This window comes from Dipodomys spectabilis, unplaced genomic scaffold (assembly GCF_019054845.1).
Source record: "Dipodomys spectabilis isolate Male_0828 unplaced genomic scaffold, ASM1905484v1 ptg000140l, whole genome shotgun sequence".
Classification (NCBI taxonomy): domain Eukaryota; kingdom Metazoa; phylum Chordata; class Mammalia; order Rodentia; family Heteromyidae; genus Dipodomys; species Dipodomys spectabilis.
Genome location: NW_024870817.1, coordinates 36,579,284 through 36,598,404, shown reverse-complemented (window position 1 = coordinate 36,598,404; position 19,121 = coordinate 36,579,284). Strand labels below are relative to the sequence as shown.

Sequence of the window (19,121 nt, the reverse complement as noted above, 5' to 3'; positions counted from 1 at the left end):
CAGTCTCCAATTAACCACCAAAAAGTTGGATGTAGAGGTGCGGCTCAAGTAGTACAGTGCCAGCCATAAGTACAAACATTGAGTGAAAGCTTGGCACCCTGAGTTTAAGTCCAATATCAGTATAAAAATGCAATCTGCCGAGCCACAGTGGCGTATGCTTGTAATTTCTAGCTACTTAGGAACATGCGATCTGAGGATCATGGTTCAAAGGCAACTGGGACAGAAAAGGCTGTGAGGCACTTACCTCCAATTAACCAAGAACATGGAAGTGGATGAAGGTGTGGCTCAACTGGTACAGTGCCAGCCTTGATTGAAAAAGCTAAGTGACAGTGCCCTGGCTTTGAGTTCAAGCCCTATTACCAGCTCAAACAAACAAGCAAAAAGAAGGAAAGAAGGAAGGAAGGAAGGAAGGAAGGAAGGAAGGAAGGAAGGAAGGAAGGAAGGAAGGAAGGAAGGAAGGAAGGAAGGAAAGAAGGAAGGAAGGAAGGAAGGAAGGAAAGAAGGAAGGAAGGAAGGAAAGGAGGATGGGAGGGAAGGAGGGAGGGAGGCAAGGAGGGAGGGAGGGAGCGGAGGGAGGGAGGGAGGGGAGGGGGGGAAAAGGAGGGGAGGGAGGGAGAAGAAAAGAAAGAGAGAGAGGAAGAGAAAGAGAAAGAGAAAAGGAAAGGAAAGGAAATGAATAAGGAAAAAGAGAAATCAACTTCCCTACCTGCCACCATTTCCCTTCCCCTTCCCATCCACTATCCACTATCAGGATGCATGCTTTAGAAACTTTCTGGGTGTTTTGTTTGTTTGTTTTTGGCTTTTTTTGTTGTTGTTGTTGTTTCAGTCTAGGTGCTTGAACTCTGGGCCTGGGCACTATCCCTCAGTTCTTCAGATCAAGGCAAGTGCTCTACCACTTGAGCCACAGCACCACTTCTGGTTTTCTGGTGGTTAATCAGAAGTAAGAGTCTCATGGACTTTCCTGTCCTGGCTGGCTTTGAACCGCAAACTTCAGATCTCAGCCTCCTGAGTAACTAGGATTACAGGCATGAGCCACAGGCACCCAACTAAATTTCTGTTTTGTAACATATTGGAGTGGACTTCTGACTTTATTCTTCTTTAATAAATAGATGAGAGAGGATAGAGGTAAGGAAGAGTGAGAGTTACCAGGCAGAATACCCACAACTGGTTGAACCTGACACTGATATTCCCAGGGGCAGGAAGAGCTAGTAATTTTCAGTTCTTTCAAATCCTTCAGTTAGGGCCTGTCGCACAGGAGCACTGTCCAGATTACTGGGCTTGCTTTTTATCTTTAAGATACTATTTTACTATTTTACTTAAAATTTTCTCTCAGAAATTCTGTTCGTTGGTATGCATTGCAAATTAGGCCAATTCTTTGTTGATCAAAATTATCATAGTTTGTTCTCAAGCGGTAATCTGTGTCTCACAGAAATGTTGGCTAATTTCATTATTAATAAATTACTCATTTTTTACTTTACTTATTGAACTACTCAGATTCCCTATATTTAAGAAATTGGTGCTAATCTTCAGAAAATGTTAAGTGTGAGAACATAGCATAACTATGTAGTCAATATTTACAAGTGTAAAGGATTCATCTGCACATTATCTGTTTCTCTACTTACAGGAATTTGGAAAGGCTCAGATGACTAGTTTTCTCCACTGATCTTTTTTAACAACTAAACTTAGTGAGGGCTACAGTAACTGTGAAGGAAATTGCATGTTAAATATTAGAAAGAACTCCCCTGAAGATAGAATAACATCACAGTAAGCTTACCAGAGAAATCATGAATTACTAAGTTGTTTGGCAGTCAGCATGTATTTTTTTTTCTCGGATTTAAGAAATTTTCAAGGCAAATATTTCTCCATAGCCCCTGAGACCTCAAGTCATGTCTTACTTTGGCAATTATAATGTTGGGATATTAATATACATATACACATACCTCAATTTTCTTTGTGTCAATACTAAAGTTTGAACTCAGACCCTTACATTCTTGCTTATCTGGCACTTTACTACTTGAATCATACCTCCACTTCCAACTTTTTTGATGGTTAATAAAAGACTTAGGTCTCATGGAATCTCTACCCCAACTGGCCTCAAATCTCGCTTGATCATCAGATCTCAGCCTCCTGAGTAGTTAGGATTACAACTAGCCATACAACGATCGAGGGTCTCATATCTAAAATATACTTAGAACTCAAAAAATTAAATTCCCCAATAACAAATCCTCAAAGAAACAATTGCCAGATTAATAAGTGGGCTAAAGACTTAAAGAGCAACTTCTCTGAAGAGGAAATAAGAATGGCCAATAGACACAGGAAGTAATGCTCAGCCTCTTTAGCCATAAAAGAAATGCAAATCAAACAACATTGAGATTCCATCACAATCCAGTTAGAATGACTATATGAAGAAAGCTAATATCAACAGATGCTGGAGGGGATGCAAATGGAAACCCTACTGCGTTGTTGGTGGGAGTTTAAACTTGTTCATTGTTGGTGGGAGTATAAACTTGTTCAACCACTTTGGAAAGCAATATGGAAATTCTTCAAAAGACTCCACATAGAGCTCCCCTAAGACCCAGTAATTCCACTTTTGGGCATTTACCCAAATGATCACAAACAAGGTCATACTAAAGCTATCAGCACAATGTTTATTGCAGCATTATTCACCATAGATAAGATATGGATCCAACCCAGATGCCCCTCAGTAGATGAATGGATCAACAAAATGTGATATATGTATATATACATATATACACATACACACTATAGATAGATAGATAGATAGATATAGTGTGTGTATGTGTGTGTGTGTGTGTGTGTGTGTGTGTGTGTGTGTGTGTGTGTGTGTGTGTAATTCTATGCCTCCATTAGAAAGAATGATACCACCCCATTTGTTAGAAAATGGAAAGACTTGGAAAAAATTGTATTAAATGAAATAAGCCAGGACAAAGAAACATAGGTCCCATGGTTTCCATTATTTATAGTAACTAGTATATGTCTAGGACAAGCAGAAAAAGTCAAAAGCTATGTACATTTGACCATATAAGATGATGCTAAGCGAAATGAACCCCAAGATAGGGACACAAGAGGTTTTATCTTTGTTGCTGTTGTTTTAATGTATTTATAATGTACCATGTGATTATTTTTGTTTCTTTTGTATGTTTTCCCCCCACAGTATAACAACTGTTGTCACTGTATTTGATTCCTGTGCCCTGTATCTTGTATATACATTTTTCTAATTTGGGGAAGGGAAATAACAAAATGCTGAAATACAGGTTGACCCATTGTAACAATGAGATGTATAAGATGCTATATTAAAAATGAACTTTACAATTTCAGGGGAAAGGGAGTGAGGGATGGTAGGGGAAAAACAAAGGAGGAGGTAACAATGCTCGATAGGAAATGTACTAATTACCTTACTCACGTAACTGTAACCTTCTGTACAGTAGCTTTACAATAAAAAATATATACTAAAGAAAAAAAAAGGATTACAGGTATGAGCCAGCACCTGGTTAAACCATTTGTTATTTTAAAGGTTACAGTACAATCCAGTGACACTCACATGTATTGACACTATCTCCCTGTCATAATGCATTAAAACTGTATTGATAGCCTGTGGCATTAAAAATGTGGCTATTCAAAATGTCAAAACATTAAGACTTCTTTATTGTAATTACTTTTAAGATATATTAAAATACAAGATATAACTAGTTAGTATTTTAAATTCCTTAGTTCAGTGACAGAAAAAAATAAAACAAGCTTAATTTATACCTTACCATTCATGGAACTCTTATTTTTTGAATAATAAAATGTTATCAGTGACTGAATAAAAAACAAAGAAACAAAAATCTCAACAATGTTCTTCAATGATGCAGAGAAAGCAATCCAAAAATTCATAAGGAATAACAAAAGACCCCAAATAGCAAAAATAATCCCTAGCAGGAAGAACAGTGTTAGAGAAATATCAATACCAAACTTCAAACTCTACTACAAAGCCATAGTGATAAAAACAGCTTGGTATCCACACAAGAACAGGCCTGAGGACCAATGGAATACATTAGAAGACCCAGAAATGAACCCATAGACCTATAGCCACCTATAAGGGAGTCAAAAATACAGGATAGAAAAAAGACAGCCACTCCAACAAATGGTGCTGGCCCTGACTAAACTCAGGGCCTGGGCACTGTCCTTAAGCCGTTATACTCAAGGCTCATGCTTTTGAGCCACAGCTCCATTTCTAGCTATATATTGATTAATTGGAAGTAAGAGTGTCAATAGTCTTTGCTACCTAGGATATCTTTGAACTGGAATCTTCAGATCTCAGCCTCCTGAGTAGCTAAGATTACAGGTATGAGCCACCAGCACCCGCCAAATGACATCACTCATAGCAGACTTTGGAAATAAAAGCTCTTTTAAAAATATAAAATGTCATTAGGCCTTATAAAAATTGCATACGAATAATTAATCTCTACTAACTTGAGAAGAGGTTGTGACAGAAACAATTTATGTACAAATATTCAAAAGTCTATTCACTACAACTTGAGAAAATAATAGCTACAATTAATAAAATGGAGGCCATCCTGGGCAGGAATGTTTACTAGATTTCATCTCCAAACAATCAACAAAAAAGCCAGGCTGGCGATGTGGCTCATGTGGTACCGTGCCAGCCAAGAAAGGAAGCAGAGCATGTGCACAGGCAATGAGTTCAAACACTAGTTCAAGAGAGAGTAGAATCTTGTCCTCAGTCGTGTTTCAAGGATAGTCTTCTGAACTCATTAACTTAATTTCATCTGTGAGTACACCTCCATCACTTTTTCTTTACTTTTTCTTTTCTTTTTTTTTTTGGTCTGTCATGGGGCTTGAACTCTGGGCCTGGGTACTGTCCCTGAGCTCTTTAGCTCAAGGCAAGCGCTCTACCACTTGAGCCACAGCACCATTTCCTGTTTTGTGGTAGTTAATTGGAGATAAGAGTCTCACGGACTTTCCTGTCCTGGCTGGTTTTGAACTAGGATCCTCAGATCTCAGCCTCCTGAGTAGCTAGGATTACAGGTATGCACCATGCCAGGCTTACACCTCCATCTTTAATTCTCTTTTTGTCTGGAATTTTTAGTCTCTCTTTTCTGGCACTTTTGCTCAGCTCCAGTGTCCTAAATTATATTTTCCCCTTAAACTAAATTCTTCCTCAGGCTGCCATAATTCTCTTTTCTCCTTAACTCTGGAGATTCTAAAAATATACACACAATAGCTCATATCTCCATTCCCAATTCAATACTCCACCTACTGGGTTTCTAATCCCATTTCCTGACTCAGATGCTTCTTCATTCAATTGCCATCCAAAGACCTAGTAATTATGGAAGGTAATTGGTTCTTCTCATTTCTTCTGGTTCTCTACTCTGTGCTTAATGAGTTGTCTTATTTCTCCAATCCTCAACTCAGAAGAGCTGAATTTATTTCTTATGATCTACTATTACACTATCCACTCTTAATCCTTTATTACTTCTGTCTACAACTATTGATTTATTCACTCAGGGTCAAAATGCTAGCATTCTCTTTGATTCTCCTTTCCCATTGGCTGTCCTAACATGCACACTCATACCGGCGTGCACACACGCGCGCGCGCGCGTGCGCACACACACACACACACACACACACACACTGGCTCACATGTAAGGCTTGTATCTGGACCATCTTTATGCCACCACCACTTCCCCAATCTAGATCATCATCCTATTTAATCTGCTTTGTTTCTGTGAATTTTGACGTGAACTGCTTCCCTGTAGTCTCTTCATTGCACAATCATTTCACAATAGAGTAACTGTAGTCACAATGCAAGGAAAACAAGAATATGACCAGGCCAAAACCCAGCTCCAAACCTCAGTGCCTCTTGACTCCCATAGATGCAGTTTAAATCTTCTTTCCCTCTTACCATATTTTGCTCTGCCCATCTAGCAGAATGTCATTTTTCATGATTTTTCTATGCTTCACATTTTTTACATTATTTTACCTTGGTCTTGTAATTTCTTCTCCCTTTGGAAGAGAATCCTTTTCATCTTAAGTTTGCTCCTGTAGTACTTTGTAAATACTTAGAGGATACTTCATTAGAGTGACCTAAAATGCTAGACCTCCACAATATTACAGATTAGGAGAAAGAACAGATTTCTTAAAAGTGCTTTTATTTTTTTTAAAGTGCTTTTATTTTATTTTATTTTTGTCGGTAGTGGGGCTTGAACTTTGGGCCTGGGTGCTGTCCCTGTGCTCTTCAGCTCAAGGCGAGCATTCTACCTCCTGAGCCACAGTGCCACTTCCAGTTTTCTAGTGGTTTATTGGAGATCAGAGTCTCAAGGACATTCCTGCCGAGGCTGGCTTTGAACCATGATCCTCAGATCTCAGCCTCCTAAGTAGCTAGGGTTACAGGTGTGAGCCACCAGCACCCAGCAATAAGTGTTTTTATTGTAAGTGAGTAAATGTCTTGAGTTTCAAACCTGTAAAATTTGGGATAAGAATAACTTAAGCCAGGCACAGGTGGCTCATACCTGTAATCCTGGATACTCAGGAGACTGAGATCTGAAGACCTCAAGATTGAGGTTCAAAACCAGCCTGAGCAGTAAAAGTCTATACGACTCTTATGTCCAATTAGCCAGTAGAAGGATGGCTCAAGTAGTAGAGCACCAGTCTTCAGTGAAAAATGCTTAGAGTTTGAGGCCCTGATCAAGTCCCAGTACTGGCATGAACACACACACACACACACACACACACACACACACACACACACACACACACACACACACACACACACACAGAGAAAAGGGGGCAGACTTAGAAATAATGCCATTGAGACAGTTGTTTAAGGCTGAAGAAGATGGGCCATCAGTAACATAACTGGGAAAATCTAACTCCCAAGAACATCATATTTTGTGAGCAAGCAAGGTACAACACTATTTTTAGAACCCCATTTAGACTGACTGCTGTTAGGATACCAGACACAATACCTGATCATTAAGGACCCCATACTGCCCAATTCCTAAAGGATGGACTGCACCCCATGAGGAGTTTTGAAATGCTATCATTAGAAATGAGTGTAACCAGACAAATGTCTAAATACGGACAAGGAGAATAAAGAACAATTCTATACAGAAAGTTACCAAAAGTGACCATGCAGATCTTAGACAAGATTAAAGACCTACATAGAAGCTTCCTGAACATAGAATGTGCACCCCACAAAAGAAGGTAGTGATAGTATATGATGCACAAGCCTTGTTATCAATTGTAATTACTTTTCAATTTGTGCCATGTCTTAGATGATAATTCTAGTCTGCCTAATGTTTTTGGTGCTTGTTTCTAGTGATTTATGTTTAAAATTCAGTTTAATTTGGCCAAAATTTCTAAGATCTTTCAGTCTAATTTGCAAACCAGTGTCATCATCTGTACATACATCAACTGATCTATATCCAAAATGCTATCCAAGCTAGTATCTTAGGGATTTGCAAACTGAGTTTAAAGCTTTGTACTTACATATCACTGGCAATGGAGGAGTTCCGGGACATAGACTTTGGAGAGAGATCATAATCACTGTCAGATCGGTACAGGAAGGACTCCCGGCGTTGACTGTGGACAAAGTTTGCTTGGAGAATTAGCCCAGATCCTGGGCTGGTCATGGGATCCAAGGGACTCCGTCCCGAAGATGTGCCATTGTCCACATCGAAACTGCAAAGGAAAGAGAAGGAATTGGGTTAATATTTTATGGGGTTTTTTTGGCGGGGGGGCACAGTCGTGGGGCCTGAACTCTGGGCCTGGGCGCTGTCCCTCAGCTCTTCAGCTCAAGGCTAGCGCTCTACCACTTGAGCCACAGCGCCACTTCTGGCTTTTTTCTTTTTGCTTATGTGGTGCTGAGGAATCGAACCCAGGGCCTCAGGCATGCAAGGCAAGCATTGTACCACTGAGCCACCTTCCCAGCCCTGGGTTAATATTTTAGCAAATAGTGTTGGCTTGAGTTAAGAAATTAACACCAGGAAAATTTACAGTGGATAAAAGCTGATTAAAGAATGATAATATTAAAATACATAAAAATGAAAATCAGGAAGTGGACATGTGGCTCCAACCAGCCTTGAGTAGAAAAAGCTAAGGTTCAATGCCTAGGCCTTGTGTTTAAGCCCCAGTACTGGTACAATAAGTAAATAAATAAATAAAAGCAGGTCCATAGTAATGCACTCAACGTTTGACTTTGATTTAACATGTACCAATTATGGAACTATTGCCATTCCCAAACTTGGGCTTTTTTTTTCCTTTTTTACTACAATAATCCCATCGCTGATTTCTGTCATCGCCTCATCCTTCCCAAATTACCTTTAACTTCAATTTGGATTTTTATCAACTCTCACTAATATCATAATAGCCTTTGTGTTAGCCTTTTCAATCCATTTTTAAGCCTGCACTCGTGTATGATTTTCTTTAAGAGGCAAATCCAATCGAGACATTCTTCAGGGTAAACCCTCAGTCACTCAGTTTCCCTCAGGATAAAATCTAAACTTCTTGTCTAGACTAAAAAGTTTCAACCTCTTGCTATCAATTGCAAGAGTGGGGTGGGTAGCTCCCCAGCAGGCTTCAGCCAATCACTTCTTAATTTCACAACACTCCTAATTGTCACTCACCCTGGAGAACCCAGCCTTTCCTTAAAGGCTGTCTGGTCACCTCCAGGAAATGCCCCTCTCTTCTCCCTAAACAACTTCTCCATTCCTTCTGACCGAGCTAAGGAGAACTAAAGTGTTTCTCTCCTCCCCATTCCTAGACTGTGAGCTTTGAAAATGTAAACTCAAAATATTCTTAGCAATTCACAGGTCACTTCCAAATCTTGATTGGGGTTGAGAGTGTAGCACACTGGCAGAATGTGTGTCTGGTATGCAGCAGGCTCTGCATTCAACAAAACAGAAAATAGCCCTATGCTAAGAGGTTTGTAAGGAGTGATCAAATGCAGAAAAGACCAACACTTTGTTCAGCAACACATCTTTCAGAGTTGAGGGCAAAAAGGAACCATTTACAGTTTCTAATGTCTCAAACCTTGTAATCTAGATAAACTTTCCTGAAAGGGCTATTTTAATTCATCATCAACCAGAATGAAAACAAGATCAGTTCTCAAAAGTTTTGAAGCTTGAGATATAGTCCAGGAGAGGGGAGGGTATGTGTGTGTGTGTGTGTGTGTGTGTGTGTGTGTGTGTGTGTGTGTGAGTGTGTGTGTGTGTGTGTGTGTGTGTGTGTGTTAAACTGTTGAGTGAATAGACTAATGACTTCAAGTTCAATTGTCATTAGCATTTCCCCATTGTAAATTCTATCCAGAGTTGAGCATACAACCCAGTGAGGGCTCTTGCCTGCCATATGTGAGACCCTGGCTTCCATCTTCAACTCAAAATAATTGAATCTGATATGGTGGAGGACGTAAAGATGGAATATGATATTTGACTTGGATTGTGTGAAATATATAATGAATGATTTTAAGATATAAATGTAAGTGTGCTGTGGATAAGACTTCCCTGGTAACTTGTTACTTTAGCTAGTAACTGTAATTGTAACTCTGCAACTCCCTAACCCTGTCACTCTGTAACTCTGCTTCTGCTGTTTTCTGAGCAATGCTAGCCCTAACCCAGTGGAACAGTCACCACCCATTGTTCTATTCCCCTGCTTCCCACCAGCAAAACCTTGGTTAAGGTGCGCATTTCTTGTAACCATCATTGGCTAACACCAACACCCAGCCTCCTCCTTTCCCAGACCTAGCCCAAAATGCTTAAAAGCCAGTGTGGGCTGGCCCTCTGGGCCATTTCCTGGGATCCCAACTCCAGGTGTGGTCCTGTCGTGTCAGCACTTTTCGCTCAACTTAATCTTTTACATTTTCGTTACGGACCCAGTGGTCTCATTGCCCCTCCCCACTACAAATCCATCTATTAAACAGGCAATCTTTTAAACTCATTTATTTTCTTTCTGAGAGTTTCTAGTAATCAATATTATTTATGACCCAAAGATTTAGGTCAAAGTGAAAGAATATGCTAGAGAGGTTATTTCATGATCAATCATGACTCTCCAACTAATGTGAAATACATCCATGATTGCATACCAGTGGCTCAAGCATGCCTACAAATCTAGCTACCCAGTTGCCTGAGATCTGAGGATGATAGTTCTAAGCCTACCTGAGCAGGAAAGTTTGTGAGATTCCTCTCTTCAATTAAGCATCAAAAAGCTTGAAGTGGAGCTGTAGCTCAACTGGTAGAACACCAGCTTTGAGTGAAAATGCTAAGGGAATAGCCTAAACCCTTGAGCTCAAGTCCCAGTACCAACACACACACACACACACACACACACACACACACACACACACACACACACACACATATTCAAAAGTAGAAAGAAATCTGATTCATGGCATAAAGAAAGGGGTCTTGAATCATTAAGTAGGATATTAAGGGATGCCAGTCAAGCTCTTCTTCAGTATATGTAATTAAATAAACATTCATTAAATGCCTATTAGGTATACACTAAGGCACTGCTATAATGTTAAGTTAGGGTGTTGTATCTGACAGTTTTCATAAAGGAGTATATTTTTAAAGGGCTTTTGAAGGTATCAGACATACAGATGGAAAACAGACTTCTCAGTAGAGGGATGATAGTAGTGAATTTCTTTTCTGAGATGGTAGACATGACAGCTCTTTGGCAAGAGGACCTTAGTGTATGAACTCATAAAAAAAAAAAAAACTGCGTATGTTGATTTCGCCTTAATAGTGAGACATTTTTTTCTGTTAAAAATAATGAGAAAATAATCTTCTTGTTCTTCATGAACAGAAATGCTGTAGTAGTATGATTCTTGGTCTAATTCTTTTTTTCTGTTCAGGTAAGTAATAACTAAGAAAATATGAAATAAAAATCAGTGATTTATAATGTTTTAAATCTGAATACTATTTTTATTGTAATCAGGTGTTAGCTTACAGAAACATTTCACTATAAGTTTCTAAAATTTATTGCTAACCATCTTAAAACAATTAACATTTTGTACCATAACATCACCTATAAAAATAAAAACATTTATCCGTAGGTCAGAAGATGACTGGAGATGGTCAAAGATTTATTTTTCTTTGAAGACTGTAACATAAGAATTTGTCCACTAGATGGAGATAATTTTCTTGGATAACAAAATTCATTTCAAATAAACTTTGAAGGTCTGACTTTCTACTTAAACACTCAAGAAAATAACTTCTTAAATATCATTTAAAAAGCACAACCTTATAATACATAGAAATAAATTGCTAATAACGATGCCTCCTGAGTAGCTTGCATTTAAAACTACATAATAGGTGTTAAACTCAAGCTATCTGATTCTAGAGACTGAGAACAGATACTGTGTTTATGTCCCTGTTACAAAGTTTGCTATTGACCAGTAAAAATACAAGCAAACCATTCAGCTTCTTTGCCTGGATCAAACCTCAAGTGTTAACTCTTTCAAAATGGCATTCCAATTAACATATGGTTACACAGGCCACAGCTAATTCTGAGACCAGGCTTTTTATGTGACACAATATTGTGGAATGTGCTAAATGAGTTTCTTTACAGAGTGTGAAATTTCATTTGAAATTAAAGGAAGGTCAGTGGGTTTGGGAAAGGTCTTAGTAACAGGAACTAAGTAAGATCCTCTGTTGTCCTACATGTTTGCTTCCTTTAATGTCATTCAGACAGGCACATACTCTTTATAGGAGCTGGCTTTTTCTTTTTCTTTTTGTCATTCATGGGGCTTGAACTCAGGGCCTGGTCCCAGTCCCTGAGCTCTTTTGCTCAGGGTTAGTGCTCTCCTACTTTGAGGGATAAGAATCTCATGGGCTTTCCTGCCTGGGCTGGCTTTGAACTATATCCTCAGATCTCAGCCTCCTAAGAAGGTAAGATTAGAGGCAAGAGCCATAACTACCCAGCCCTAGGAACTGGCTTTTACCAAAAGGCAATGGTAGAGAAGTAATGAAGCAGCTGCATTGGCCCTGGTCCCCTGTGAGGGGGCAGTAGGAGTCAGAAGCAGCTAGCCTGTAGGAATCGGAGCTCCTAAAGGCTGTGTGTATCTGCCAGTCTTTTTCTATAAACCATCCCTCCCCCGACACAGAAAAAAAAAAAAAAGCAACCAACAAAACGTGCCTACCCTCAGCACACTTCAATTTCACTGTACTTACTGGATGATAATAATGATATAACTCTCTCCATCCAGACCAACTGTTCCCAGTGGGTTTACTAATCTTACTGTTACCTGTCTCATCCTTTTGGCCTGATGTTAGCTTCTCTTTTCTCTAGTTTAAACATTTTACTCTCTTTTTTTCTGTGTCATGTAGTCTCTTCCTTGAATCTGGATACTCTAGTAAACAGCTCTCTTTTTCTATTCTAACTTCAGAACCTTAGCCTCCACACTGAAGGACAGGATGGAATCTCCTTTAAGGGAGGAGTACAGTGGAGTATCTGGAGATAGGGAAATTAGACTGTTTTGTTGTTGTTGTTTTTTTTTTTTTTTGGGTCCGGTCATGGGGCCTGAACTCTGGGCCTGGGCGCTGTCCCTCAGCTCTTCAGCTCAAGGCTAGCACTCTACCACTTGAGCCACAGCGCCACTTCCGGCTTTTTTCTTATGTGGTGCTGAGGAATCGAACCCAGGGCCTCGAGCATGCAAGGCAAGTGCTCTACCACCGAGCCACCTTCCCAGCCCCTGTTGTTGTTTTTTTTTTAAATGTCAACAGGACCAAATTCCGGAAGTTACAATCAGAAAGAAAACTGGAAAAGATAGATAAGTTACCACCCTTTTACCCAGATAAATACCATACCTTCTTTGTAATGTTAAGTGACAAGATTAGCAGATCTGAGACAGATACTACTGGCTTATTCCTATAATCCTTGCTAGTTTGAAGGCTGAGATCTGAGGATCAAGATTCAAAGCCAGCCATGGCCGGAAAGTCTGTGAGATTCTGATCTCCAGTTAACCCTTGAAAGGCCAGATGTCATGCTAGGGGTTAAGTGGTAGTTACAGGCTTGAGCAGAAAAAGTGAAGAGATAGTGTCCAGTCCTAGCATTGAGAGACAGAGACAGAGACAGAGACAGACAGACAGAAAGAGCCAGACAGAGAGAGAGAAACTGACAGAGACAAACACAGACACAGAGAGAGACACAGAGGGAAGAAAAACAAAATGAAATGGTAAAAATCTGAGCTATGGGAGCTATCTGGCTTCTCCTTTGAAATGGTAAATAAACATCTGGGAATTCTTCTGAGATAGGAAAAGATTGAAAAAATGGCAGAATGATCCAACATTAGAAACTAGTCCTGAAGGTTACCTGTGTTTCTGAGTGGGCCTCATCTATTTTACCTACTCAGAACCATTGTAAGTCACAGAACAAAGTGTATTCCCCAGCTCAGAAAGAATGAAGGAAACCAGCAGCAGCCACCATTGAGTCCTTAACCACCATTTCCAGCATGGGGAGCAGGAGATATTGCTTTTTCTTTTTCCATCTCTCCCTACTTAAATTCTATAATACTAATGTAAATCCTTCCTAAAACTTTTGCCCTGTGAGACTCTCTTTCTGTGAAACCACTTGGAGTGCTTTTCATAAGTGAATCTAAGAACCTGTGACTTTATGTGGCCACTGGGAAGCTGAAGGAAGCATTTACCCATTCTGGGTTACAGTGTGAGAGCTGTTTCCATCTTTGTGTGCTAAGGAACAATGGTACTCTTTGTTACAAGGCTGTGACATATTATAGTTTCTCCTATTATAAAATCTACTTGACAGTTACAACACAAGGATTCCATTTCAAACCGTGGTTCTACTTTTTAGTTGACAAAGTTAGTGTCTGTTCCTGAGCATCTATTTCTTCATAAGGTTAAGCCACCCTTAACTATAAGGCCATTTTCAAAGGATTCCTCACATCCATGCCCACGCAGAGGCAGGCCAGCACAGGAGAAAGAGTATTTTAATAAGGTTTATTGGAGGAGCCATATTTCCCCAAAGAGGGAGCGCATGGCACCTGTCCCTATCCAGGTAGCAGGAGGGTCTGGAGGGTGGTAGTGAGGTAGGTGGGAGCTCAGGTGGAGCTAGGCCAAGAGAAGGAGGGCCAGCTGGATGGGGGCAGGGGGAACTCCAGGGCTGGGAGGAGCTCAGGTCTGGGTGTTGCTGAGGACCAAAGGTGGGCATAATGCTTATAATTTTAAGGCTCAAAAGAGAAAATGTTTGGAAAGCATTTACTCTATTGTCTAGTTCAGCTAGTACATACTCAGAATTAGGTTGCTATTGCTTCATTTGTATTATTCCTTATCTTTAAGAGTGACCTTTTAATTTAGATCTTTCTCTTTACCTGAGTCACTCTCTTGACCTCATTACCTGGCTTTGGTTAGCCCTGGAGAAAAGGTGACAGGAAGGGAACTCAGGGCCGAACCACAGGATGTACTACTACAATCAATGAGGTGGAAGATTCAGGAGTCAGATTACTCCTATACCTTCAGTAGTTCCTCCACCCTGCTCCCAGATCCCAGTGTGGCAACATCCGGGAGAGGGTGGAGACTTCACTGATTTTTCAGTAGATAGTATTTACCAAGAAGAAAGAACAATTTCCTTATAGGAAATGTGGAAGGCCTGAAGTTCTCCCACAACTTGGGTGGGGCTCAAGAGGAATAGAATGGGTAGAAACAGTCCTTTAGACCCCAGTCTCTGGATAGTAGATGTACTTTAAGAACCCTAACACATATTACACGGTTTACCATCCTAATCCAACTCTCCTCTGTCTATCAGACACTACTATTGCTTTCATATGGAATTCTTGTGGATACTTTGGTCACAAAGGAGAGGGAATGAGGACCCACAAGCTTAATGGAAATATAACTACGTTTTGATATTTCTGTGTATATACATCCTGGGGCTTTAACTTAGGAGCTCTAATTATCACTTTTTTGTTGTTGTTGTTCAAGGCTAGTGCTCTACCATTTAAGCCACACCTTCACTTCCAACTGTTTGCTAGTTAATTGAAGATAAGATTCTTTTCTTCTTTTTTTTTTCTGGTGATTTATTGGAGATAAGAGTTTCATGGACTTTCCTGCCTGGGCTGGCTTTGAACCTCGATCCTCAGATCTCAGCCCCCTGGGTAGCTAGGATTACAGGCGTGAGCCACCAGTGCCCGGCTTGGAGATAAGATTCTTACGGACTTTTCTGCCTCGGCTGGCTTCAAACCACAATCCTTAGATCCCAGCCTCCTCAATAGCTATGATTGCAGGTTGCCACCTGCAACCCACTTATAGTAGAATATTTCTTTGTTTTCTTTTCTTTTTTTTTAATTTCTTGTGCCAATTTTGGTGACTTCATGCCAGTATTCCCAACTACTTGGCGGGTGGAGATCAGAAGGACTACAGTTTGAGGTTTGCAAGGGCAAAAATTAGTGAGACTGGGGCTGGGAAGTTGGCTCAGGGGTAGAGTGCTTGCCTTGCATGCCTGAAGCCCTGGGTTCGATTCCTCAGCACCACATAAGAAAAAAGCTGGAAGTGGCACTGTGGCTCAAGTGGTAGACCACTAGCCTTGAGCTGAAGAGTTGAGGGACAGCGCTCAGGCCCAGAGTTCAGGCCCCACAACCGGACTCCCCCCTCCCAAAAAAATTAGTGAGACTACATCTCAATCAAGCTAAGTGTGCTGAAGTTTGTCTATGGTTCCATGCAAGCAGGAGGCCATAGATAAAATAATTGATGGGGGCCAATCCCAGGCAAAACCAGAAATCCCTATCTGAAAAATAATGAAGCTGAGGTGTGGCTCAAGTGATAGAATTTCTTCTTTGTAAGTGAGAGGCCCAGAATCTAAACCTCTGAACTATCAAAGAATTTTTTTCTCTTTATGACTAAATATGCTACTGATTGTTATCAATACCATAAGATTATAAAACTTGTTTCTAATTAAGGACAGTGATAAGTCTCCATTCAAAATTTTTTCTACATGCTAAATAGCTTCTATGGAATCAATTTGTGACTTTTCATAAGTCACAAACTTCATGTTTACTTTGCTCTGATTATAGATATGAGAATGCAGAAAGAACATGGCATCGTACAGTGATAAGCACAGATGATCATTTTTCTCAATCAAAAATCGTGTAACAAATTTGAAATAGGAAACCCTGAAAGGATATTGAGCTACTTTACTAGATGACACAGTTAAATGATTGTGGTGTCAGTTTGCAGGATGAGCATGTTTGTACAGAGAGGGGCCTTCAAGAGCAGGAATATCAGGTGATCTCTGAAAAAAATATACAACAGCTGTTTTTGGCTTGTCAGTGACACCTTCAACTAACACTTGATAGTAAAGAAACTCAAGATGAAATTAATGGGACCAGTGTGACCACTGTCCTGGAAACCAGAGGGAATAAACTGCACTTGCTAGGCAGGTTTTCACCAAATAATATGGTTAAAGTTCATATAGGGCGTGTGTGTGTGTGTGTGTGTGTGTGTGTGTGTGTGTGTGTGTTAGTACTGAGGCTTGAACTTAGGGCCTCATGTTCTCACTGACTTTTTTTATCTGCAGGCTGGTGCTCTACAACTTGAACCACAACTCCACATCCAGCATTTTTTTTGTTGATTGGAAATAAGAGTCTCAGAGATGTTTTTACTTAGGTTGGCTTTGATTTCCATCCTTACATCTCAGTCTTCTGAGTAGCTAGGATTATAGGCATGACCCATCAGGGCCCAGCCTAAAGGCCAGTTGTTTTTTGTCTTTGTTTTTTTAAGGTGTGGGTTTTGATGGGTGCTGGTAGCTCACATCTGTAATTCTAGCTACTCAGGAGGCTGACATCTGAGGATCAAGATTCTAAGCAAGCTTGCACAGAAAGTCCATGAGATTATTATCTCCAATGAACTACCAAAAAAATCTGGAAGTAGAGCTGTGGCTCAAGTGCTAGAGAACTAGCTTTGAGCACAAAAGCACAGGGACAGTATCCAGACCCTGAGTTCAAGCCTCAGGACTAATTCCCCACACACAAAAGGAGTGTGTGTGTGTGTGCGTGTGTATGTGTAAAAGCCTATGTCTATCCATACACATGAACAGATAAAGAAAATGTAGCATAGACATAAAATGAAAAATTATTTACCTCTAAACAAAAGGAAAATTCTGTTTTATGCTAAACATAAGTGAACCTTGAAGATCATATGCCAAACAAATAGGTCAGTCACTGAAGGATAAATTTCACATTATTTTTGTCAGGGCCTCAGAGTCTCAGGGTTTGTCAGTGAGCATTGAGTTTAATATATGAAACAAGATAAATTCTGGAGATCTAAAGTACGTTGTGCCTATAGGTACATTAACATACTGAGTATTTAACTGTGTTTTTTCCCTATAATAAAAAATTAAGGCTCTCAAATAGGCCTAACACAGGCTATAGGACTTAGGCTTGAGAAGCAAAGGCTGTAGTGCACATATAGAAGTAACCAACCATTCAAGTCATAACTATATCCATGTATAACCAGGCTATATGCCGATAATGGACAGCGGAAAGGTTCTATTTCTTCAAGTGTTGAAAGACCCTGCTATAGCTGATGGTTTCCAAGGCCTCACAGCCATTGAGAATGAAATAAGCATGTGTTTCTTCCCTTGCTTCTTGTTATTATTGATTGATTTCAACCAAGAGCATGGAGAGAATTTCTAATGATCCCTATTCTGCAGGCTGGACTGGCCCTGAGACCAAAAGCAACTCCACTCGACTGGGCAGTTTTGCTGCTTGTACTGGGTGCTATCTTTTCCTCAGAGAACTTATAAGGGATTGCATTTCCAAAACACAGTTTTCCTCTAACCAGCTAAGATGAACAGTATCTTGTTAACTAAGTGGAGGTGGAGAATATTTCTGTACATATTTATTTTTTTCTGTGCTAGAGCAACTAAAATTGTTCAAATATGCTTACATCAGAATATTTTAATTGTATGCTCCACCATTCCTTTATTCTTTATCATTCTGCATACAGAATGACCTTCTTAAAGTGAACATCAGACTCCCACAAAAGCCTGTTAATAACTCACCAATGTGTGTGTGTGTGTGTGTGAGAGAGAGAGAGAGAGACAGAGACAGAGACAGAGACAGAGACAGAGTATACTGGGGCTTGAATTCATGGCCTCATATGCTCGCTTAGGTCTTTTGCTCAAGGCTGGCACCCTACCAATTGAGCACTTTCATGTTTTGCTATGTAACTGGAAATAAGAACCTTTCAGATTTATCTGCCCAGGCTGACTTTGAAGATTTTCAGATCTCAGACTCCCGAGTAGCTAGGATTACAGATGTGAGCAACTGCAACTGGCAGCTGATTTTACTCAGTGGAAATACTCTGTCTTTACAGTGGCTTGGGGGCCCTCAGTGACCTGAGGTCCTGCAGCCATTCCTTGCACCTTCCCTCTCTCCTTCATGCTCACTCAACTTCAGCAGCTTCATAGCCTTTGTTCTGTGAGCATGTGCCCAAGCTTTTCCTTAATGGCCTTTGGATCTGCAGTTCTCTCTACTTGGAAGGATCAATCACCAGTTATCAGCTCAGTGTCATTTACACAGTAAATTTTTTTTTGTTTTTTTTTTTGGTGTGACCTGGGGCTTGAACTCAGGCCTGGATGCTGTCCCCAAACTTCTTCTGCTCAAGGCTAGCACTCTATCACTTGAGTCATGCCACCACTTCCAGCCTTTTGTAAGTAGTTTATTGAAGGTGAGAATCTCATGTACTTTTCTACCTGGGCTGGCTTTGAACCACTATCCTGAGATCTCACCCTCCTGAGAAGCTAGGATTACAGGCATGAACCATTAACACCATGCCTGACAGAGCCTTCCTTACATCATACATGGATTGTTTCCTGACAGATGGGTTTTAAACTGTGAGTCTCAATCATATCCTAGGTATTATATATCTAGATTAAAAAAAAATTTAGGTAACCCAAACTGAATGACTTGACTGAATTATTAAATGGTGAATCAATTGTGAAAATCCCTATTAAAATATTATAAGTACACTGAATAAGTACAGATCTTATTATTGTTGAAAACAAAAACTGTAATAGTTTTGCTACAATTGTCTTTTAAAATATAACCTAAATCTGGCTCCCTTTTTTTTTTTTGGCTAATGGATATG

The 19,121-nt window shown here is 40.0% G+C and overlaps 1 protein-coding gene across 5 annotated transcripts in view; it reads right to left on the bottom strand.

Moving 5' to 3' along the window:
• Positions 1-19,121, bottom strand: part of Pde4d (phosphodiesterase 4D) — a 1,402,687-nt gene that overhangs the window by 202,993 nt on the left and 1,180,573 nt on the right. For all 5 annotated transcript variants that reach the window (XM_042690975.1, XM_042690977.1, XM_042690976.1 and 2 more), the window contains one exon: positions 7,513-7,704. In XM_042690975.1, the coding sequence (XP_042546909.1) occupies positions 7,513-7,704 (192 nt within the window). The remainder of the gene's footprint in view (positions 1-7,512; positions 7,705-19,121) is intronic.